Below are 25,008 nucleotides of genomic sequence, written 5' to 3'. Positions count from 1 at the left end.
GCTTATTATATTAGAATATTTAAATAATATAATAACGTAAATATTTAAATTACTCTTTGCATTTTCACTAATATTTGTAATTTATATATTTTTTTCAGTGAAATATCTTTACAAACGTATTTTTCAAATAGCATTCAAATTTATCAATGAAATTTAACACTGCTGACGTAATGGGTAATATGAAATTTTTTGATATCGTCTTTCCAGAGTATATATATTTCGATAAAGAGTCTTCTACAAAAATTTTGTTTTGCTTGTCTGCGTTTTTCTTATCTGAAACCAGAGAATGTGATTGCATATGAAATGAATCTGAATATTTTTCATTAGTGGGATTTGATTTGGTTGATTGTATGATAGTTTCTGCTGACATATGATTTCTACATTTAGCAATCAAATCTTGAAAACTAGTTGTTAATTTATTCGCTTGTGAAATCGATTTATCATTTTCATTTTTATTTGTATCGGAAGAAAGAATCGATTTTTCATTTCCAATATTATTTAAATTTTTATTAACAGAAGTTGTATATTTTATATTTATTTCTATGGGAGAATTTGTTTTCATTATATTAGACTCTTTATATGTCGATGGTGTATTATTTTCTTCATTTTTATTAAAAACAGTTCTATCTGTAATTGATATTGAAGAAGGTTCTTCAAATTTGTTCTCAGATATCATACCAGAATAACTTGCTGGGTTAATAGAAATTGAAGATACATAATTTTGAAAATTGTAATTTTCTGATGATTTCACTACATTTGTAACACTTTCAACAAATACGTTATTTTCAGTTCCATCATTATTTGATATTTTCTTTTCCATAAATGTTTCTTTTCCATTCGTAACAGCATATTTATCTAAACTAGGAGTAGTAATTTCCATTGATGAATCACTTAAATTTACGATTGTATGTATATCGTTTTCTTTGATATTAGTTAAAGTATCGGAAGGAATTTCTGAAACAATATCAGAACTTTCGGATTCGAAAGTTGACTGTTCAACTTTTATTGTTGTCACTATATTGTGTTCCATTTCTATATTAGGTATACCAGTAATAAATATTTCTGATAACTGATCGTTTAAATTTCTATCTGTTTCCTTCTGTTTTTTCATTTCAGAATCATTATTATTAACTGCTGATATAAAATTAGAACTCTTTTCTTCAGCAAATTCATTGAATTCTACTGTTGCTGGTGTACTATGTGGCATTTCAATTTTTTTAGGTTCTCCAATATTAAGAATTTCTGAAGATGGATCATTAGAATTTACACCTAATTCTGTATATCCTTTTACATCAGGATTGCGATTAGTTGTTACATCAATTGCTGGTGGTGATAAATCGATAATTTCTTTTTCAGTAGTTAATGGTTCATTCAAGTCTTCTGTTGCTGGTGTACTATTTGGTATTTCTATATTTGGTTGTGTAGTATTAAGAATTTCTGAAGATGGATCATTTAAATTTATTTCTGGTTTTTCTGTGTTGGGATTGTCATTAATGATTGCTAATGGCAAATCAGTAATTTCTTCTTCATTAGTTAATGGTTTATTCAAGTCTTCTGTTGCTGGCGTACTATTTGGTATTTCTATATTTGGTTGTGTAGTATTAAGAATTTCTAAAGATGGATCATTGAAATTTATTTCTGGTTTTTCTGTGTCAGGATTATCATTAATTATTGCTGATGGCAAATCAGTAATTTCTTCTTCATTAGTTAATGGTTTATTCAAGTCTTCTGTTGCTGGCGTACTATTTGGTATTTCTATATTTGGTTGTGTAGTATTAAGAATTTCTAAAGATGGATCATTGAAATTTATTTCTGGTTTTTCTGTGTCAGGATTATCATTAATTATTGCTGATGGCAAATCAGTAATTTCTTCTTCATTAGTTAATGGTTCATTCAAGTCTTCTATTGCTGGTGTACTATTTGGTATTTCTATATTTGGTTGTGTAGTATTAAGAATTTCTAAAGATGGATCATTGAAATTTATTTCTGGTTTTTCTGTGTCAGGATTGTCATTAATTATTGCTGATGGCAAATCAGTAATTTCTTCTTCATTAGGTAATGGTTTATTCAAGTCTTCTATTGCTGGTGTACTATTTGGTATTTCTATATTTGGTTGTGTAGTATTAAGAATTTCTAAAGTTGGATCATTGAAATTTATTTCTGGTTTTTCTGTGTCAGGATTGTCATTAATTATTGCTGATGGCAAATCAGTAATTTCTTCTTCATTATTTAATGATTCATTCAAATCTTCTGTTGCTGGTGTACTATTTGGTATTTCTATATTCGGTTGTGTAGTATTAAGAATTTCTGAAGATGGATCATTTAAATTTATTTCTGGTTTTTCTGTATCAGGATTGTCATTAATTATTGCTGATGGCAAATCGGTCATCTTTTCTTCATTAGTTAATGTTCCATCCAAGTCTTCTATTGCTGGTGTACTATTTGGTATTTCTATATTTGGTTGTGTAGTACTAAGAATTTCTGAAGATGGATCATTTAAATTTATTTCTGGTTTTTCTGTGTCGGGATTGTCATTAATGATTGCTGATGGCAAATCAGTAATTTCTTCTTCATTAGTTAATGGTTTATTCAAGTCTTCTGTTGCTGGCGTACTATTTGGTATTTCTATATTTGGTTGTGTAGTATTAAGAATTTCTAAAGATGGATCATTGAAATTTATTTCTGGTTTTTCTGTGTCAGGATTGTCATTAATTATTGCTGATGGCAAATCAGTAATTTCTTCTTCATTAGTTAATAGTTTATTCAAGTCTTCTATTGCTGGTGTACTATTTGGTATTTCTATATTTGGTTGTGTAGTATTAAGAATTTCTAAAGATGGATCATTGAAATTTATTTCTGGTTTTTCTGTGTCAGGATTATCATTAATTATTGCTGATGGGAAATCAGTAATTTCTTCTTCATTAGTTAATGGTTCATTCAAGTCTTCTATTGCTGGTGTATTATTTGGTATTTCTATATTTGGTTGTGTAGTATTAAGAATTTCTAAAGATGGATCATTGAAATTTATTTCTGGTTTTTCTGTGTCAGGATTGTCATTAATTATTTCTGATGGCAAATTAGTAATTTCTTCTTCATTAGTTAATAGTTTATTCAAGTCTTCTATTGCTGGTGTACTATTTGGTATTTCTATATTTGGTTGTGTAGTATTAAGAATTTCTAATGTTGGATCATTGAAATTTATTTCTGGTTTTTCTGTGTCAGGATTGTCATTAATTATTGCTGATGGCAAATCAGTAATTTCTTCTTCATTATTTAATGATTCATTCAAATCTTCTGTTGCTGGTGTACTATTTGGTATTTCTATATTCGGTTGTGTAGTTTTAAGAATTTCTAAAGATGGATCATTTAAATTTATTTCTGGTTTTTCTGTGTCGGGATTGTCATTAATTGTTGCTGATGGCAAATCAGTAATTTCTTCTTCATTATTTAATGGTTCATTCAAGTCTTCTGTTGCTGGTGTACTATTTGGTATTTCTATATTTGGTTGTGTAGTATTAAGAATTTCTAAAGATGGATCATTGAAATTTATTTCTGGTTTTTCTGTGTCAGGATTGTCATTAATTATTGCTGATGGCAAATCAGTAATTTCTTCTTCATTAGTTAATGGTTTATTCAAGTCTTCTATTACTGGTGTACTATTTGGTATTTCTATATTTGGTTGTGTAGTATTAGAAATTTCTACAGATGGATCATTTAAATTTATTTCTGGTTTCTCTATGTCGGGATTGTCATTAATTATTGCTGATGGCAAATCGGAAATCTCTTCTTCATTAGTTAATGATCCATCCAAGTCTTCTGTTGGTGGTGTACTATTTGGTATTTCTATACTTGGTTGTGTAGTATTAAGAATTTCTAAAGATGGATCATTTAAATTTATTTCTGGTTTTTCTGTGTCGGGATTGTCATTAATGATTGCTAATGGCAAATCAGTAATTTCTTTTTCATTAGTTAATGGTTTATTCAAGTCTTCTATTGCTGGTGTACTATTTGGTATTTCTATATTTGGTTGTGTAGTAATAAGAATTTCTAAAGATGGATCATTGAAATTTATTTCTGGTTTTTCTGTGTCGGGATTGTCATTAATTATTGCTGATGGCAAATCAGTAATTTCTTCTTCATTATTTAATGGTTTATTCAAGTCTTCTGTTGCTGGTGTACTATTTGGTATTTCTATATTTGGTTGTGTAGTATTAAGAATTTCTAAAGATGGATCATTTAAATTTATTTCTGGTTTTTCTGTATCGGGATTGTCATTAATTATTACTGATGGCAAATCGGTAATCTCTTCTTCATTAGCTAATGTTCCATCTAAGTCTTCTGTTGCTGGTGTACTATTTGGTATTTCTATATTCGGTTGTGTAGTATTAGGAATTTCTAAAGATGGATCATTTAAATTTATTTCTGGTTTTTCTATGTCGGGATTGTCATTAATTATTGCTGATGGCAAATCGGAAATCTCTTCTTCATTAGTTAATGATCCATCCAAGTCTTCTGTTGGTGGTGTACTATTTGGTATTTCTATACTTGGTTGTGTAGTATTAAGAATTTCTAAAGGTGGATCATTTAAATTTATTTCTGGTTTTTCTGTGTCGGGATTGTCATTAATGATTGCTAATGGCAAATCAGTAATTTCTTTTTCATTAGTTAATGGTTTATTCAAGTCTTCTATTGCTGGTGTACTATTTGGTATTTCTATATTTGGTTGTGTAGTAATAAGAATTTCTAAAGATGGATCATTGAAATTTATTTCTGGTTTTTCTGTGTCAGGATTGTCATTAATTATTGCTGATGGCAAATCAGTAATTTCTTCTTCATTAGTTAATGGTTTATTCAAGTCTTCTATTACTGGTGTACTATTTGGTATTTCTATATTTGGTTGTGTAGTATTAGGAATTTCTACAGATGGATCATTTAAATTTATTTCTGGTTTTTCTGTGTCGGGATTGTCATTAATTATTGCTGATGGCAAATCAGTAATTTCTTCTTCATTATTTAATGGTTCATTCAAGTCTTCTGTTGCTGGTGTACTATTTGGTATTTCTATATTCGGTTGTGTAGTATTAGGAATTTCTAAAGATGGATCATTTAAATTTATTTCTGGTTCTTCTACATCAGCATTGTCATTAATTATTGCTGATGGCAAATCGGTAATCTCTTTTTCATTAGCTAATGGTCCATCCAAGTCTTCTTTTGCTGGTGTACTATTTGGTATTTCTATATTTGGTTGTGTAGTATTAAGAATTTCTAGAGATGGATCATTTAAATTTATTTCTGGTTTTTCTATGTCGGGATTGTCATTAATTATTGCTGATGGCAAATCAGTAATTTCTTCTTCATTATTTAATGGTTCATTCAAGTCTTCTGTTGCTGGTGTACTATTTGGTATTTCTATATTTGGTTGTGTAGTATTAAGAATTTCGAAAGATGGATTATTTAAATTTATTTCTGGTTTTTCTGTGTCGGGATTGTCATTAATTATTGCTAATGGCAAATCAGTAATTTCTTCTTCATTATTTAATGGTTCATTCAAGTCTTCTGTTGCTGGTGTACTATTTGATATTTTTATATTTGGTTGTGTAGTATTAAGAATTTCTAAAGATGGATCATTTAAATTTATTTCTGGTTTTTCTGTGTTGGGATTGTCATTAATTATTGCTGATGGCAAATTGGTAATTTCTTCTTCATTAGTTAATGGTCTATCCAAGTCTTCTGTTGCTGGTGTACTATTTGGTATTTCTATATTTGATTGTGTAGTATTAAGAATTTCTAAAGATGGATCATTTAAATTTATTTCTAGTTTTTCTGTGTCGGGATTGTCATTAATTATTGCTGATGGCAAATCGGCAATCTCTTCTTCATTAGCTAATGGTCCATCCAAGTCTTCTATTGCTGGTGTACTATTTAGTATTTCTATGTTTGATTGTGTTTCTGATCCCGTTCTTCGGGAAGTTGTATCATCTAAAATTGTTAGTTCAGTGGAAGAAGTTTGCATTGCATCAGTTGATTGTATATTATTATTAATTAGTTTACCATTATGTTCTTGCTCGGAAGATTCTTTTGAAATTAACGATTCTATATCTCCATTTTTCTCTGTAGACAAAGTTTGCTCTGTCGTATACGTGATTTCTTCCTTAGTCGGCGAATACATTGCAGTTGTATATATCTCGGAAGCGACAGTGTTTATAGACTGTGATGTTTCCGAAGCACGTTCGATCGTGGTTGTAATATTCCTATCGCTGGGTTCCGTAAATTCAGATACAGTCGGCTTGTTATAAGAAGTTGTCGATTTAATTTCATTATTGTTATAATTCCTTTCATTAGTCATAGTTTCCTCATCACTCGTAAATATCGTTTCACACGTTAACGATTTGTCCATCGGTTTTAAGAACATATTTGCTTCCTCTAGAGTCATATCTTCTTTTTCACTGCTAAATAAACACGTGGAAGATAATCTTGATTCTTTGCAAGTACTCGAAGGTTTACACATTTCTGTTTCCATATCGAAGGCCATATTTTTTGGACATATGTAGAAGTTTTGTTTCATTCGATGACCATAAGCTGTACAAGTATAGAATTGATGACAATCATTAGCAATTGGAAATACACCTACTTTTTGACAACTATTAGAATTGGTTTTATTAGGAGTGTTTTTTCCATGATATATCAAAGTACATTTTTGTAAATGAACTTCGAAATGTTTATTTTGAGAACATTGTGCCAGAATAGTTTTATTTTTCTTACAGATATAGTAATATCTTGGATTATAACAATGTGGCTTTAACACGTTTGTTCCACAAGATGTATTATTTATGTAAAGCGCTTTACCACCACCGAGTACATTCAAACAAAAACCTTTTTCTTTGTCAAAGTATTGGTTCATCTTGCAAGGTGGAAAATAGATTAAGGTCCTTGGGTATCTGTGTACTCCATAATTTGTATCAACATCCTGCAGATAATTAGGAGTTCATTTATACAAGATTATGTATTTAAAATTTTGAAGATTTATTTTAAAATGAAAAAATTGTTATTAAAAAAGATGAATATAATGATAAATTTATGAAATATTTTTCTTTTAATGATATAATATTTATATAATATTTACATAATATTTATTTATAAAAAAAAGCAATGTGAATAAGTTAAATGAAAAATATTCAATTTATATAACTAAAATAATTATATTAAATTTATTATGTTAATTCTAATTTATTTTTTTTAATAAATATAAAAAATAATTTATAAATTTTATCTTTATCAAAATAAATGAAATTAAAATAATAAAGTAATAAAAAACTCACAGTTAATTTGTTCACTGGTTGACTAACTACAATTAGGATGAGAAATTGAAATAACAAAATTATAATAAAACTTTTCATATTCGATGATGTTACATTAATCGAATTGAAGTATTTTTTCACTTTTCTGATCAGAGAACACAAACTTTTACCACTGCCGTTGCTGAAAGTTTTCTGAATATCAAAATAACGCGTTCCAGTACTTTTATATCAAAGACGTGCTAGATAATAATTAAACCGCGATAATAGCGATTAACGTCATTTTTGACAATACAAAAAGTGCGTAATCAAGTTTATATTTTGTTCTCTTAATTATGATTGTTTAATTAATTATGTTTAAATATATCGGTAAGCACGTAATTAAACTTTTTGATACGCAGTAATAATAAAAAAAAATGCAATGACCATAAATTTAAAGATATATAAAAATCTGTGAAGGGAAGGAAGGAACACTTAGAAATAAAAACAAATATTTATTACACGACTATACTGGCAATAGGTAATAAGTCAGTAACAAATCTGTATATACAATATTTCGTTGAAATACATATCTACAAGATGATTCTCTTCTGTTTGTCCATTAAAATAGCATACACATAACTTTCTCCCAAGTTTGCTGAAATAGGACTCGATTCTAGGATTACATATCGTTGTTCGTGATTAAAGCAGGGGCTGTACAATTTTTAGATTGATCATCATTATTTCTGTATGTAGAAATTGTTCAACAATCGTATTGTGGCACTCTGTATGTAAAGTTATTACTTGTCACAATGTGAATTCCTGCACCATAATATGGCATTACATAATGCGAACCATCTGCAGGTCCTACAATTTGTGTTGCAATAAGTATTACATCGGCAAATTGACCAAGAAAGAGAAATCCCAAAGTGCTCAGCTTAAGCAAGCCCAATGCTGGATACCCTAGATAAAATCTATCTGCCCCAAACATGCCAAGAAATATAGAGAGTAACAATGATGTTTCGAAGGAATATCCATTTCTGTAAATATTAATAAAAAAAGAAATTTAACATACTGTATATTTTATTTACATGCTTAAATTCTAAATACAATTGTTTGTTATACTTTTAAATTATATATTCTGATGTTTATAAACATCTTGGATATTGCAAATATTTTTTTCATTTTGTTTGAAACATTTAAATTTTAATTTGATAAACAAATTATTATATATACTTACGTCCATTTACAAGGAATATCCTTCTTAAACGTATTATTTTTTGTTTCTGTACAAATGAGGCCATCCGCAGCCAGACACAACACTAACAACATGATAATGAACATGTAATTTCAAATTTCACGTATATAAAACTATACTTGTTACAAAACTAAGGAACATAATAAATATTTAAACATCAATAAATAAAATAAAATAGAAAAAACCAAATTATCAATGAAAATGCACATTTTTTTAGTTTTAGATATAGGTTATGTCAAACTTTTTCCGATTAACGAATAATGAAAAGACATAAGAATTTTACATACCTTTGGCTTTATTTTCCTTCGTACATCCTTTTGGTTGTTGCGTTTTTGGATCTATGAAATCATAATCGGGATGAGGACAGATGTATTGTCCCATTCGTAGGTTACTGCAGTCGATTTCGTACGTGTAATCCACACCATTGCTCAGCGGTATCGAAAGAAGAAGCAAAAGGAGTCCGCTAAGGAATTGCATCAGATGAAACATGCCGTTTCATTTTATAACAATTACTACGGATACCACACTGTCACTGGATCCACTGTCTTCTGTAGTTTCGTGACATCCTGTGCATGTTTGTATTTTGAAAGCACTGCCATTAAAATGATTTTACTCTGGCGCCAACTACTTGGAATATTCACGAACTATATTTTATTTTCTTTGGCGCCAGTTTATCCGTTAACGTCAAATACATCAGATCAACGAGTGAAATATTTTAAAAAATATATAATAAATTGGAATTTCAACACTTGAATTATATCAGTTAAGTATCTCAAACAAAACAGACAATTACTTATATTAAATAATATAATGCCTTTCGTCGAAATTCTAACATTTCGATTAAATGTAATATATTAAAATATATTAATGGATATACATTAATGGTTAAGATATACCATAGACAAGTTCCAAGCTCTACAATGAACAATATTTCATCTTATGATTTTATTCTTAATTGTTGTATCGAAACTATTACAATGCATTGATTATAAGAAAAACTTGTACAAGATTGCATTAAGTTACGTTGGTGGGAAGAAACAAACAGTGGAAGACCGACGTGATAGTTGAGCATTTTTTCTGTGCTAAAATGGCTTCTTCGTCGTTGAAAAGCACTCGAAAAACTTATAGCTTCGAGGAACGAGAAATTTTGATAACCTTGATAAATAAGTACGAAGATATCGAAGATAAAAGGTCCGATCCAATATCGATGTATAAACGAAAATCAGCATGGTCTCAATTGGCCAACGAATACAATTCAATGGTAGGTCCACAAGGAATACGTTCAGCTGTACAGTTAAGACGCTGTTGGGAAAACATGAAAGCATGTAAACGAAATCGCGAAGAGAAGAAATTGCGGTAAATATAATACATTCACGGTATTATTTTTCGTGCATATCGCTTTATGCTAAAAGCGCGGGAATATTCGACTACTTGTAGTATAAAGTATTTCATTTATCATTATTGCTTTTTTTATTATTTTTTTTTAATTTAAATAATTATTCTTATATAAATTTGTATTCTTATTTTTATTGAATTGGTCCATTTTTATTAATATTATTAAAAATATAAAATAAATATTTTTTCAGTGGTGTTTCAAAAAATTTTTGTCATCTGTCCAAAGATCATACACGGTCAAAAAGTTGGGAAAATAGAAATTCCATACCAGATGTTCCCATTCCCACCGGAACTATAGGTTTACCGCCAAATGTTATGTTTGAACCAAAGGAATCTGAACCATTTACGTTGCAAACTGTGTGTACTATAAAACCTTCGAAACAAATTTCGAAAGAGGAAAATAATTGTAAAGATACAGGTTATACTCTCATCTTTTCCTTTTTTTTTTTTATCATTCGTAGCTCAGATTTTCAAAATTTGCTACTAAATAAAAAGGATATACCATTAAATAAAAGTATGATATTTTTTTAAACACATATACAATTCCTTTATTACCTCAGATTCCATCAGCAGTAAAATCGATTCGAACTCGTTATCATACGGCCCAGTAACTGACTGTTTCGACAAATCTAAAAAAGATTTGGAGTCACCTGTGCCGGAGCAATTAGACAAAGATGAAACAGTGGAGAAAAATCGACTTATTTTCAAGTCAAATGCAACACAAACGATGTTTTCCCCTTCAATTGTTCATGAACAGCCCCGAAGGACGAAAAGATCCCTTCACAAAGAGGAAGAATTACATGTATTGGCTTTATCGGAGGCACAGATGAAAGTTGATATCGCTGCTATGTTAAAAGAGGAGGCCAGGATTAAATTAGAAGAGGCTCACTATCGTAAAGAAGAGGCTAGGCTAAGGATGCTTCTTTTTACCTATAAATTAGATAGGATAAAGGAAGATTGACTGAAGAGAATAAAATGAATATATTCATGATGGCTTCGTGCGATGTCTTTATTCATTTTATTTTATAGGAATAAAAAACAGGAGATTATCTTCGACTAAATATAACTGAACGATATTCTATTTATGTATATCTGTTTATTATTTGGAATTTCTTTCTAACTACAATTGAAATCATAATAAATAAAAGCTCGTAATGCTAGTTACTTATGATTCCATAATAGGTAATGTTTTTTAAATACGAACGAGGATTTTCTTTTTAATCCTTGTTTTGATGGTTTTATAGGCTATTTCGTATAAAAGCTATAAATAGTCTCATTTTATCATGCTAATTTAAAAACTGAATATATAAGTTGAAAATAATAGAAAAATATCGTATTGTAAAAAGATGATTACAGTTTTTAAAATTCAATTCAAAAAAATAATTACTGTTTTTATCAGAAAATAAATTAGAGAATTAGATAAAAGAAGATTTTAAATTTTTTCTATAAAATTTATCAACTTATTTTTAATAGATTATTGAAGATTGCATTCTAAACATTTTTTTATGATTGCTAAATTTCTGAATGTCTTCCAGATTTCTCTTAAAAAAGAATTAATACTAAATAATTATAATTATCGCTCTTCAAGAAAGTAACGCGTCAATATACAATCATTGTATCTCTATATAAGAATAGTTTAAACAATAGATAAAGAGAATAATCATGATAAACTCATAGTAAATCAATGACAGTATACAATACGTCAGTTTATCGACATGGCAGTCGTAGCTGGCAGTGGTCAGTGAAGTTGACTAGCTGTGTTTGAAATCAATGAAAAAGAAAAGAATAGAAGAGAGAAGAAATCGTAATAGGAGGAACAATCTACAAATATTTCGAAGATAAAAAATCAACGAGGTTTATAAATGATTCGTTAATCAAGTTATTACAACAATACTATATAGCAAGTATTTTTAAATTCTAATATCATTGAAATTAAATTTTGTTAAAGAATCAATGCGATGACAATTTCATCCAAATTTTCCTATTTTCTTTGATTATAATAGAAAACCCATTGACGTCTCTATTTCTCTATTTTCAAGTCTCGAATGTTGGACTAACGCCAAGTTCACGTTTTGAGAAGAAATATTTAACGAGATTTGATCTTCACATAAGATGGAAGTTATCATCGAGGACAGGTTTAGGCGACGAGCAACGAGCAACCTCGAACAATGATGGATCGGTGTAGATCGGTTCGCTAGGGTCGAAGCCGGTTCTTCTACTGGATGACAATCCTACTGCGCCTTCCAAAGCGGTCGATGAGCTCACGCGTTGACCGATCACGTTACTCATTGATCGGGAGATCGACCTGTGGATCGAACATTGAATATACATCAACTTCAGGTAATATATTGGTGAATAAATATCGAATTTCACGTTGAACGTGTGCTAAGAGCATTAAACCATTTGTCAAACATGAATGACGTATTTTTGAATAAACTTTGATATTTATAGTAGAAAATGTAGGTGTAGCTTTGAAAATAAAATGTTATATATGTTGGAGATATTTTTGCAATTAAAAAATAGGATTTAAAAATTAAATTTTTGAGAAATTTATCTATTTTTAATTTTTAAAAAATTGCTTGACTTTTTCTTTAAGAGAATTTTTAGATTTGTTTTTAACACATTGTAATTTTTATACTTATATGCAATATAAAGTATATTTTATTTCTTTCAAGGACTATGTCTTTTGTTGAATCTCAGATTAATAAGCACTTTTAAAATTACCATATGATAATACAATTACAATAATTATCAGTATTTAAAAAGAATTACCACATTATGGTTTAATATAACATATAATTAATTTCCATATATTTTCATTTGGTCAATCAAAACAAGATAAGTTTTCTAGATAAGTTTTTTAAATATCTTAATTAATTTTAATATTGATAAAAGTGTTTTTAAATATTATAAAATATTGAAGATTATGTAAACGTCCGATAACGATTACGTACGTAGACTGAAATGGTTTTTGAAGACCCGATCTTAAGAAAGAGAAATTGTTAACACGACTGCTACAAGCATCGTCCGAATGACTGCTTCGATTACATGCTTTGTCAACTCTGCGATTTTTCGTGATTACTGCGTAAGCATATTTTCTGAAACAGTTTATGTAAATTAATTTACTTTTATAAACATATTAATTAACGTATCAAAGATAAATCATAATTTATGATATATACCTATATATCAACATGGATAACAATACCACGGATGCTAAAAGTACTACCAGCACTGCCACTGCTGTTACTAGTCCATAATATTCGTTAGGAGTTATGCAGACGCTCTCCATTATAGTAGTTTGTTTTTCGACCACAGTTTCTTCATCAATATCCATTCTTGAGTCCAAAACCTGCAACTCGTTTAGACACAACATTTTCTTTTGTTTTTGAAACGTGCTTGTATTAAATTACTTCTTTTAATTTATTTCATTAATGAAAGAAAGAAGAAAATACATATTCAAGGTTTCCAAGAACAAATGATTTGAAATATAAAGTTATATATATATTGAAATTTAACAACAATTTCATTTCACTTAATTTAGAAATAGAACAATGAAGTTAAAATTTCTATTATAATTGTCTCAATAATAATTTAAAAAAAATTTTCTTCTTAATATCATTGTAAAGTTTTCTTTCTTGTTATTTCTTTTTCTTTTTTACCTCTATCATTTCTCTCACGTGTTCCTCCTCCTCCTCTTCCTCCTCTGCCTCTTCTTCCTTAGCGACAGTGTCTTCGACGACAAACGTCGAATTCGAGGACGTGTCATTTGTATTATTTTTTGTTATAACGCTTATTTCGTTTTCCTCAGGGATCGTGTCATTTTGCGACACGTCTCTTCGACGTCTTCCAAAGGATGGTTCGCTCCTTCCAGTACCACCCGAGCAATAAGCTGGTTGACAACCGTCTCGACATGTTCGCACTGTCGCCTCGAACACCAAGAAATTGGATTCAGGGATTTTGAAAGCGTTGAAACGTGCTTCGAGGCTGTCACCATCCCGCAAACGATCTAATCCAGGGAACACGTAATTGTCTACTGGACAACTGTATGAACAAATTGAATATTTTATTTTTGAGAAGATTTTAAATTTTATTTTTAAATATTTATTGCAACATAGACAAGCTATTAAATTAAAATGAATCAAATTTCTGAAGTGAATTAAATAGAATAGGCTTATCAAAATAAATAATTATTAGATAAATTAGATCGAGAAGAATAAATACATATACAAGCTTAAGTAAATATTAATAAATTAGATAAGTTAGTATGGATTAGTGTGGTAAATTATCAGGCAAATTAAATTAAAATGTCTGTGTGAATAAATAGTTTACATAAGTAAAAGAAACTAGGTAACATTAGATGTACAATTTTAATATTTATAAGTTAGTTTATAGTTAGTTTTAGCAAATCAATTTCAAAATGATTTAAAATACATATGTATTTGACAAATTAAATTAATCATATAAAATGGATAAAATTAATAAGAAATATATAGATAAATAGATTAGATAAATCAATGCAAATAGATTATTTAATTAAATAAAATAGTCATATTTAAAACAGGTCAGGCAGATCAGATTATTTCTATTATTAAGAGATCAATAAAAATTTCTTTATTATGTAAAATACAAATACGATAAATACAAAAACAATAATAATTTATAATAATATAACTTACCCATATCTATCTATAAGTTGAACGCTTCTTCCTGAATATGGGTCCCTTGCTATGACATTAGTAGCAAAAATATCAGTTACATAATTGTATCTATAAAAAATATTATCAAAGAATTACATTTCATTTCCTTTTAAAACAAATCAATTGATATTAAGAGAAAAATAAATGTTACATACCCATCTTGTGCTTCTAGTCTAAATGTGAGTGGATCTCCAACAGCAATAGTCGTCGTAGGTCTGCCCTGATATAAAATCAGCAAACGCACTCGAGAACTCAGAGTGTTTTCTGCTGGAAGATATTCGATTGGGATTGGAGACCCTGATCTATACAAGGTAATTACGAATTCGATTAGTTAATTCTATTCTTTCCTTCTCTTAAACGCTTCTTATAGAACATAGCATTTCAATATTTTTTCTTATATCAAGCAAAAATGACATTATCCTTCTTATGAAAATTCACTTTTACAAAAATTATTTAGATATCTTACAATTATCTCACAATTATCAATATTTAAAATACTATTTAGCATTTAACATTGTAACGTAAGTTCTATATAACAAAATCATTAGAATATATTTTTTAAAAATTATTATTTCCATTTGTTTCAAACAAATCAGTTATGGTGTTTTCTAAATTTTCTATAAATAATATTTAAATTCAGGATTACAGGATCAGATGATTTTCAACGAAGAAACTCTGGTGGTATTAAAATAAATTAATCAAGTGTGCTTGCACCAGGATTCATGCGGTAAAGGAATGCGGTACATTTTGCATTCCAAATTAGTTGACCGTCGGTCGGACTGTTTAATTAAGTGTACCGGGTGCAAGACACGGTTTCTCAATCGATATGACCTGGCATACCCGGCACCGATGTAGCCGGATGTGACGACAGCTTCGCCAGGGCCTCGAAATAGACAGGTGAGATTGAAACGTTTATCCCTTCCGGTTTGCACGTAGTCTGAGAATTGTACTACGACGATGTTCGTCATTGTATCGCCGTACTGCAATTGCAAATCGAATTTATTACTATTTATTATGAAAATAAAAGATATGAGATGAAAATTTTGATTCTTTTTTAGGTTTTAATAAAATATCTAAAAATTTCCAATTAATTCTAAATGAGAGACCTTAAAAATTGTTTAATTTTTCAAAAAAAAAAAAAAAAAGAAAGAAAGAAGAAGAAGAAATCTTTTCAAAAATGTTTTTTGAAAAAGCAGCGACAAAATAAGTTTCTTACTCTTTGAGTGCCGCATTCGGGATAACCCTGGGGACCACTGATTCGAAGGACGTTCACAGTTCCTCCATTTCCACGGAAGAAGCAGCGATCGTAATAGCCATAAGTGTAAATCCGACCAATGAATCCTTCCGGTGTCCTTAAAGTAAATTCCATCCCGTCTTCGCTACACACTTGACTCACTAAAACGACCAGAAACATAATTTACTCGTTCTTCATCGATTTTCATTTAACAAATCATTCAATAAATATTAATTAAATGTAACACACAGAAGCCAAACAAACAACTTCATGAAGACCAATAATTTGATTTCTGAAAACTCAAACGTTAATTATACATCTTGCTATTAAAATTGAGAATTAAAAGAAAAAAAAAAAAAAAAAGAAAGAAAAACAACAAAGTTGATCAATTTTAAAATCTAAAAATGGCTTATGTATATAAAACCAAACCAAAAATCAATTTTTCATTCTTCTCATTTCTAATTTTCAGAGGAAATACTCAAGAATCGTCCGCATTGACCAGAAATCAAAGGAGAAATCGATATCAACGGATGTGACCAAGCAACAAAAAGTAAAAAAAAAGTTGATCTTGGAAGTAACAGACGGTTTATTTGATTAAACACAGTCCAATGGTGACAATAACTGTACAATAATTCAAAACTGTATCAATAACGCCTGTAATATGGATCAGCTGCGTAAAGATCGCTCCACGTGATCCACGTAGATGTCGTCCAGGGTCTCCTACGACGCTTACCGTCGAGACACTCCGTATCAGCTCCCTGTCTGCCGTTGTTCCTCTCGTAGAAGTCGTAATCGGACCCCGTGTCATAGTATACAGGATTGCCCATGTCCATATCTCTGGAGTCACGATCGCTCAACTCACAGTTGTCTCTTTCAGCTCCATAGGGTGCTGCGTAAGGACGATAATTGAAAGATCTGCACACGAAGTCCCTGGCGTCCGCACATTCCCTTTCACACTGGGCCAGAGAGGAAGCTGTCGTGTATCGTCTGACGAACGGTTTACGGACCCTCGTGTGTGGACCCACTTGGCGAAAGTTGTCCTGTTCGTCGCATCTGGACACCAATGGCGGTCGACCGATGATGGGACCACCACTGGTGCCGAAAGGTCGTGAATTGTACACTCCACCTTCGCCTATGTAACCACCGCCGATTATTCCACCATCGTTGCTGTAACCACCGTAACCTAGAGGACGTGTGGACCCTCCTGCGCCATAGGGATTACGGTCTGGATGAGCTTGGGGACCATAGACGTCGTCCACAGGGTAAGTTGGGGAATAGCCTCCGTGCGACGAAGGTGGAAACCTGAGTGTTATAGGTGAATTGTGGTTAGAATGATTGAACGTATGATAGTTGATTTTTTATGAGAAAGTAGAATATTTGTAGCTTGGAAGATAGAATAAATAATTATGTAAAATAATTGAAGTTTCTTGGAAAAATAAGTTGCTACTTGTAACTTGAAATATGATGTAAGATAGTTAAAGTAATTTAATTGGAAGTATATAGTAATTAGATAGATTTTGTGTAGATGTGTAGAATTATTATTTGTAACATAAGATAGATTAATTAATTGGAATAGTTGAAAGAATATATTGAACTGAAAATTTTGTGAAATAGTGGTAGGAATTTAAAACAAGAGGAAAATTAATTGAGATGGTTTAAAAATGTATATATTGAAACATTATATATAAATCATCTTTTTAATTTTAACAACTGTTCTTCTTTAAAAAATCAATAAAAGTTTCTCTTCGATTCAACTTACCGATTAGGGTAAATATCCTTGTCAGGATACCTTTCGCTAACGGGATACCGATCAAGAGGAGGTCTGGCACCTCCCAAACCTGATGGATATCGATCCAAGGGATCCTCAGGAATAGGATATCTGTCTATGGTATTAGGATATCGATCATTATCGGTTGGATAACGACCTGGAGATATTGGATATCGATTACCAATTCCACTAGGATATCTACTACCACTTGTTGGATATCTGTCTATTCCAGGATCAGAAATAGGGTATCGGTCAGGATGAATAGGACGGCGATCACCACCTCTGTTTGGATATCGATCAGAAATTGGATACCTGTCTGAGGATGGATACCGATCTATTGCTGGATAACGATCGCCAACAGGGAAACGATCACTGATGGGATATCGATCTATAGGATCTGGAAATGTATCACCTGCTGCTCCAATTGGATATTGCCCATTCAGAGGATACCTGTCTGGATATCTATCTCCTGGATAACGATCGGGATAACGATCTGGATATTTATCGGCAAATTTGTCGGGATATTTAGAGGGATAACGATCTGGATATTTGTCAGGATATTTGTCAGGATATTTGTCGGGATATTGATCCGGATATCTGTTAGGATATCGATCTGGATAACGTTCTGGATAACGATCTGGATACCGATCTGGGTATCTGCTGGGGTATCGATCTGGATAACGATCTGGATAACGATCCGGATATCGATCTGGCTTCACGCTACTGCTGAACCCTTTGTCGTAATCTTCTGGATAACCTGCGTAGAATCAGGAAATTTATTTTTATTGGAATGTTTGATAATTTTTAGTTTTTAGTTATGAATGATTTATATGGCGTTTTTTAAATTAAATACGACGAAAAAGTGTTATACAAATTGAGTTATAACAAGATGGATTATTAAATTTGTCATTAATTTACCTGGTCTTCCTAGAGAAGGCCGACCAAAATTCGTGTCCTGTCCCAAAGGATCTGGTCTGTACCCTGGGCTGTCTCGATCTCCATCCAAATATTGGTCTATTCATATAATCGTTAATATTATGAAAAAATATACGAACAATTCTTATAGCTCAAATTTCCGATATTCTATCTTGACAAATATTTTAATTACTCGTCTCTTAATCAGAGACGAAATTATATTTATCATTCGTACAAATGAAAAAGATAATAAATTGATCTATTTATCACTCACGCATAAGATTCTCGTAATAATCGTATTCTGCATCGTAGATGATCCTGCGCCCGTCCCGTTGGTTGAACCGGCTCAATTGACACGTGTGAAGATGTTCGGAGTACACGGCGCTTCGACATTGGAAGCTGGTCTGTCGAAGACACTCGTCAAGGCACTCGCTCAGACTACGCCCAGTTATCTCAGAATGAAATTCAGTGCTCAAACGAGAGTTTCGATAACGCTGGAACGCTGTGTCTGGTCGTCGCCCATCGGAGAAAAGATGCGACGAGGGACTGCTGTCCGGGTATTCGGAGCCACGTGCTATGGATGGATCTACGCTTCGTAAGTGGATATTGGTAAAGTGTCGTGAAGTATTAATCGATCGTTTCACTGTTACTTTACTTTGGACTTGGAAAAAATGGTCAGATGTTCTCGTCTTTTGTAAAATCCTTTCTTTTCAAAATTTGGATATTATTGTTTTATTGTTAAAAAGTAAAAATGTTCTAATATAGATATTGATATTTATACTAGAATTTTGTACTTTTATTGTGCTTAGATTGTATATTTGGTAAATTTATAGCTTTCATCGTAACATAAATGTTTATTATAATTTGAATGATTAAATTTTTAAAAATGGTATAAATTAATGAATGAATTATGAAAAATTTTGAACGAAATCACTGATAGTATAATATACTTACGATTATCCAAACAAACCAAATCATAGAAATGATGGCTGGGACTGCTGCTTATTCCGATATCGTCTTTTTGAGAAACGGAATCTTCTTCAGAAATGACACATTGCCTCGTTTGCTCGTCGAATTCGACGCTTCGACAGAAGTATTTCTCCGCTCTGAGACAAAGGGCTTGACACTCGTCTAAGGTAAGATTCGTGTAAATGTCGACTTCGAATGGTCCTCGAAGGCGTTTGTTCTCTTCTTTGACGAATACAGTTAACCCATCGCAACGACGTTCCGCTGATAAATTACAAAATTCGAATTTCTTCGGTCAAAAGTGATAAATTATAAAAATTCAATATTTGGATAATTTAAATATTTTTTTTATTAATTATGAAATCATTAATTTTCAGAAAGAAGGATAATATTAATTGTAAGCACCATTCAGACAAGTGTTTTCAAGGTAATCAGAATTTGGATCATCCTCTAATAATTCAGGATGCGTTCTTCTAGTGAAACGACTCAGAGCACAGCTTCTTAGAGCAGTGTCGTAGGTTGCAGATCGACAAATGAAACTGAACTCGTTCAGACATCTTCAAAATGTAATAAAAAATTTGTTTATTTGTATTAAATTTAATATAAATTTAATCATATATATTAATTTTGTTATACCTGTCCTCACAGTCTGTTCTATTTGCTGCACTAACTTCCTTGATATCTGTTAATGGTAATTTCAGTTTCTTCCTGGGATGTCTCTCGAAAACATAACGCCGATTTGGACATTCTCTTTCTATCCTATCAGCTTCACAAAAGAATATGAACATTGAGATATTTAAACAGAAAAAGGTACAGAAATTTGTTTTCTTTTAATTAAATGAAAGAGTAAATTTAATTAATTTATATAATTTCATCGATGAATTAATTATTTCTTTTTCTATAAAGTTAAAAATTATTGAGAAAGGAGATCAAAAGTTAAAATGATGGTCTGTTTCACAATACTCGAGAATTATTAAGGAGATACATTCTTACAGCCAAGACAAACTTCTGTAAAATGAACGCTGTTTGGCACCAGCATTAGATTTCCAATTCCTTCTGGTTGTGCCTGTTCCCTCGTTAAATAGCAAGTGCTTTCTTCATATTCAGCAGCTCCGCTGAAAGAAGCTATTCTGCTACCAGGTTGAAAATCGAAGCTCGTGCAAGCACGAACTAAATTATTTGTTGCTGTTCTATCCCGTAGACATAACTCTTGACATTTTTCCAAGACTCTAAATGGTGGTGCAGAGTCTCGTACCTAGGATAAATTAATTAGTAACTAGCAGGAATAATATTTTTAATTTATTATAATTATTGTCTTTACGAAGATTCAATAATATTAAAATATTAAAATAATTTTTCCTTTAGAAGAAAACTGACTTTATTGCAAAATTAGTAGAATTACTTTTTTTTTTTGAAGAATTTTAATTACAAATAATCGATACGCATTCATTTTAAATAATTCTCTATAAGAAAAATTTTTAAAAATTTCTTCATCCACATTTCAAACTTCTTTGTTTCGAATTCTAATTCCAATGTTTATTAAATATCAGAAAATCGCAGTAAGAAAATTCATCATTTTAATCATAATTTCAAACCAAGATCATCCTTTCTGCAATTACAATAAACCAGTATAATTCCAAAATTCTTTCATCTCTTCAGATCCCATCAGATTTTACCACTACTACACAAAACTTTGTGTTTCAAGCTTTTAGAATAGTTTTCCCGAGCTAGGTTGAATATTTGAAAACTGGCGTCGACGCGAGGCCAGAGAGATAGGTAAATATTTCGCGAAACATTTTATACCACATCATCGTCGAAACCCTGAAGCTGTTGGTCCGGAAGTCTCTCGTAAACGACTCGACCCAAACCGCCATTACACGTTGTTTGTCCTGAAAACACATCAATTCTTTCGTTATTTTTGTCTATTCACGTTCAATAGTCGACCATTTTCGTTCCTTTTTTATTCTTTCTCGTTATTTTCTCATAAATGGATATTATTTATTTCCTCTTCTGTAGAAATCAGGTTACTTCCTTTGACCACCGGTGCAGTCCGATTTTATCATTTTTTTTTTTTCCCCGCCCTCCTCCTTTTTTTTTCTCGTGTCATAAGTGGCACGTATGGCGATACAATGGGACGAAACGCAATTTCACAAGTGACATCACTCTTTTTTACGCCGCGTTCCATCGTTAATTTCCGCGACCACGATTCTCGGAAGCATGATTCAAAGACATTTTTTTTTGGAATGAGCTCATTAAATTGGAATTTTTCGTTTTGCTCGTTAAATTTTTCTTTTTCTTTTTCTTTTCTTTTTATAATCGAATTTGTAAATAGAAAAGTAATATAATAATTTTGTTAATTTTTGTTGCAAGTGTTCGAGAATTGTTGAATAATTACCATTGACGATCACTCTCAATGTGGCGAGGACAGAGATGGATTGCAGAAGATTAGATATATTGGTTTTCTTCATTTTTAGTTACTTTAGGGCTCGGTATCAAGTAGTCATCCCAACGATCACACTCTAAAATTATTAAAAAATCTGTATCATTAAATTTTAAATAAGAGATATTTACTGACTTAAAATTAATTAACTTAGAATTAATCTTATTATAAGGCATAATTTTTCATTCAATAAAAATAATCTTTGCTACGTAGACAATAATATTATGATATAATTTTGTAAAATTTCTTTACACCAAAATCTCGATAATTCGTGTAACTAACATAATCCTGATTTTTTTTTTTTTTTCAGAAAAAAGGTCGAATTACACGGGATAACAGTAATCGAAAAGGCAATTAATAATATAATGCTCGAAAGTTGGAAGCACGGTTCGTTGGGTTTACGGGCGTGTGCTGGCCCCTTGCCGCGTGCACGCGAGTAATCGTGGAAAAGGTTGATGGGGGTGCGAGAGTGTAGAGGTGTTCAGGGTGAGTGCAGCTCAGGAATTCCATAAAACCTTCTAGTGTCTCTGTGCGCTTTGAATAGATGTATCGAAACGTCCTGGTGAAAATGTGTCTTCTGTAACGCGATCCACGCTTACCTTTTCGCAAGGGGAGATGTTTTACACCGATATCTTTCACGGGGAATATCTTCGATTCGCTCGCGTATTAATGTTGAAAGAAGCTTTTTGTCTTTGATAAGATATCATCACGTTCGAAAGAGAAGTGTAAGAAAGGTGGTGTATTAAAAGGAGAGATGATTTGATATTTAATTTTTTTAGTTCAAATTTCTAGTATTATAAAATTAAAGAATAAAAAATATATTTTTCTTTGATAATTTATGACATTGAGACGAAAAAGAAAAAAAAAGAAACGAGAATTGAAAGCATCGCAAAATTCAAGCATTCAAATTAGAGTTACAGTTTGAAAAAAGACAAATTTGTAAAAAATATTCAGTAATACAATCGAATTATACGGTATATTTCAATTAAGAAAATTTCTTGTTCTAATATTTTATTCTGTTAACTAAAATCTATAATTTTCGGCAACGATAAATTATTACTCGTGTATATTTGCAAATGAAATATTATAATGTACAAATTGTCAACCGCGGTGCACGTGTTTCTCCGTTAAATGTACCAAACTTTGCACACGCACCGCACAGAAACAGTACTTATTAATTATGTTACGGTTTATCACCTCCATAATTATAGTTCTCTGTCCAAAGAGAATGGATGCTCGTTCAGTGGTTACAGTCGATGAGGGAAAATTATAGATTCGAGCCATTCGTATGTAGATTGTAATACCACGTTGAAATAATATCGTTATAAATTGAATTTCACGCATTCACGTATTCACGTTTTAACAAACACATAGTACGCCTATAATTATTATAATAAAAATTTGAAACGGAACACGAAACGTCCATTGAAATTGGTTAATTTATTAAATGTATATTATTCAATTTCTTCTTTATTTTAAATTTGCTATTTCATTAAAAAATGAATACGTATTAATGCGTGTTTGTTATAAAATAAAATAATGTTGCATAGAAATGTATTTTTTAAAAGTAATCTCGTTAAGAACTACAAAACAGAGATTTTATCGGGATACCTTGAATAATAGATGATACGCGGATAACATTGTTGCGTGAGTGAAATAATATTCCTCAATTTGCGATATTAATTCTCATAGGATGTTGGAGTATTATAATTTCATTGTTGATTTTGTTGGGTTTTTTCGGAAATAGTTTGTCAATTTTTGATATGCAACGTTTGAAACTTGATCCACACAAATACATAAATTTTCTTACTTAATCTTTTATTTTTAGATTTTAATAAATTTTAAAAGTGTTATTGAATCTCGTTCTTTGATTAAATTTACTAATTCTATCTCAACTTTTGACTAAAATTTTCATATTCTCTTTTTTTCAGATCTCAAGACATTTAAATTTCAAAACTCAGTGAGCTAAATCCTACATTTTGTCTAAAATTTTAACTCTTCAACTTTTCAATTGAAAACTTCTTCTTGTTTTTTTTTCTGGAATCTCTAGACCTCGACTTAAATGATCGACCACAATCTTCAATAAAACGATATCAATTATACTTACCCAGAGCAACAAGAAGTTTCACGTGTCCACTTCGAGAGCAAATCGTATCGCGCAAGAATAATTTCTAATCTTCGAGGACGTCTCTGATCTCAACTATAAAACGGATAAAACCGGTAATAAAAATGCATCTGAACGCGTCCATCCAACGCGAATGGCACCTGTAATCAAACTGACGGTCAAAATCAGTGCAAACCGTGGAAATAATGGATAACACCTGACCGGTCGCGGAGGGGAAGGGACAGCGTAGGAAGAATTGTTTCGATGAATGATTCTCTGAGCATAGACGATCCATAGGGGGCAGAATAGTGGAGGAGAGATAACACACCGGTGGTACACAGGCGCGGTGGTATCCCCACGTCCGATTTCTGGCCTTGTGCTCACCGGAAGCGGCTCCATTGTGTCCGGTTTCCGTGGGGCCATCCGGGAAAACGTTCGACGTGCGTGTAAACGGCGGGACCGTGGGTTCTCAAGCATCGTCATATTGCTATTCTACGGGACAGCACCATTATTTTCTCATTTATCCGAAATTAAAAGGGTATTATGAATATTATGAATATAATAAATCTTTAAGGGGATGAATAAGTATCTTCTATATTTTATATTTTGTAATTTTTAAATTTTAGGATTTATACGATTGACGAGTGGAATTAAGACGTTATTCGGTAAGATAGCAGTTTTATTTTCTTATCTATTTCATTTTTATTATTGATAAAAATATTTTACTGTAAAAATAAATCTTAGGAGATGAAGAAGTATTCTTTATTTTATATTTTGGACTTTAAGTTTGGGATTTATATGATTGTGGAAGTATTTTAAATGGTGTATTCATAAATGAACGACCCCCTAGAGTCCTGTGGGTCTTCGTTTGAGAATCGATGCATTGGAGCATCGCTGTGTTGGGTTGATTGTGCCGATGGACGATCGCCCGGTTGTTCGTAGCGGAATCATGGA

General features: G+C 31.2%; 4 protein-coding genes and 1 long non-coding RNA gene across 8 annotated transcripts; 2 read left to right on the top strand and 3 right to left on the bottom strand.

Moving 5' to 3' along the window:
- Positions 1–15: 15 nt before the first annotated feature.
- On the bottom strand, positions 16–7,397 carry LOC100866665 (uncharacterized). The gene is made up of 4 exons (XM_086904984.1): positions 7,320–7,397; positions 5,920–6,967; positions 4,078–5,676; positions 16–3,567 (listed from the first exon to the last, which is right to left on the bottom strand). Exons 1-4 carry the CDS (start codon positions 7,395–7,397, stop codon positions 95–97), a joined length of 6,198 nt encoding a protein of 2,065 aa, XP_086761110.1. The 3' UTR covers positions 16–94.
- Positions 7,398–7,776: 379 nt separating this feature from the next.
- On the bottom strand, positions 7,777–9,178 carry bisc (TM2 domain-containing protein 1 biscotti). Its single transcript, XM_012492293.3, has 3 exons — positions 8,820–9,178; positions 8,515–8,596; positions 7,777–8,314 (listed from the first exon to the last, which is right to left on the bottom strand). The coding sequence occupies exons 1-3, from the start codon at positions 9,019–9,021 to the stop codon at positions 8,038–8,040; spliced, it is 561 nt and encodes a 186-aa protein (XP_012347747.1). The 5' UTR covers positions 9,022–9,178; the 3' UTR covers positions 7,777–8,037.
- A 22-nt stretch (positions 9,179–9,200) lies between these two features.
- LOC105736646 (uncharacterized) lies at positions 9,201–11,342 on the top strand. The gene is made up of 3 exons (XM_012492207.3): positions 9,201–9,888; positions 10,119–10,345; positions 10,488–11,342. The coding sequence occupies exons 1-3, from the start codon at positions 9,620–9,622 to the stop codon at positions 10,886–10,888; spliced, it is 897 nt and encodes a 298-aa protein (XP_012347661.1). The 5' UTR covers positions 9,201–9,619; the 3' UTR covers positions 10,889–11,342.
- On the bottom strand, positions 11,004–24,504 carry nompA (no mechanoreceptor potential A). 4 transcript variants are annotated; one of them, XM_086903892.1, is made up of 19 exons: positions 24,058–24,504; positions 21,906–22,029; positions 21,314–21,399; positions 20,504–20,765; positions 20,147–20,276; positions 19,916–20,067; positions 19,499–19,774; positions 18,819–19,130; positions 18,548–18,643; positions 17,621–18,386; positions 16,595–17,163; positions 15,844–16,022; positions 15,459–15,607; positions 14,783–14,929; positions 14,607–14,696; positions 13,590–13,971; positions 13,110–13,279; positions 12,882–13,025; positions 11,004–12,232 (listed from the first exon to the last, which is right to left on the bottom strand). In XM_086903892.1, exons 2-19 carry the CDS (start codon positions 21,976–21,978, stop codon positions 12,031–12,033), a joined length of 4,185 nt encoding a protein of 1,394 aa, XP_086760018.1. In that variant the 5' UTR covers positions 21,979–22,029; positions 24,058–24,504; the 3' UTR covers positions 11,004–12,030. The 4 variants fall into 4 exon arrangements, with proteins under 4 accessions (XP_086760018.1, XP_086760020.1, XP_086760026.1 ...); XM_086903894.1 differs by having other exon boundaries at positions 15,468–15,607; positions 24,058–24,503; XM_086903900.1 differs by having other exon boundaries at positions 18,819–19,118; positions 24,058–24,503.
- Positions 14,800–15,948, top strand: LOC116415116 (uncharacterized). The gene is made up of 3 exons (XR_015290863.1): positions 14,800–14,938; positions 15,268–15,524; positions 15,686–15,948. It is a non-coding gene; the product is annotated as an uncharacterized LOC116415116 (long non-coding RNA).
- Positions 24,505–25,008: the final 504 nt, after the last annotated feature.

The sequence above is a fragment of the Apis florea genome, unplaced genomic scaffold (assembly GCF_048593485.1).
Source record: "Apis florea isolate Af1SG1 unplaced genomic scaffold, ASM4859348v1 contig_1615_pilon, whole genome shotgun sequence".
NCBI classification, from domain to species: domain Eukaryota; kingdom Metazoa; phylum Arthropoda; class Insecta; order Hymenoptera; family Apidae; genus Apis; species Apis florea.
The sequence above is the reverse complement of the archived record's forward strand: the minus strand, read 5'-3'. Positions and strand labels throughout refer to the sequence as shown.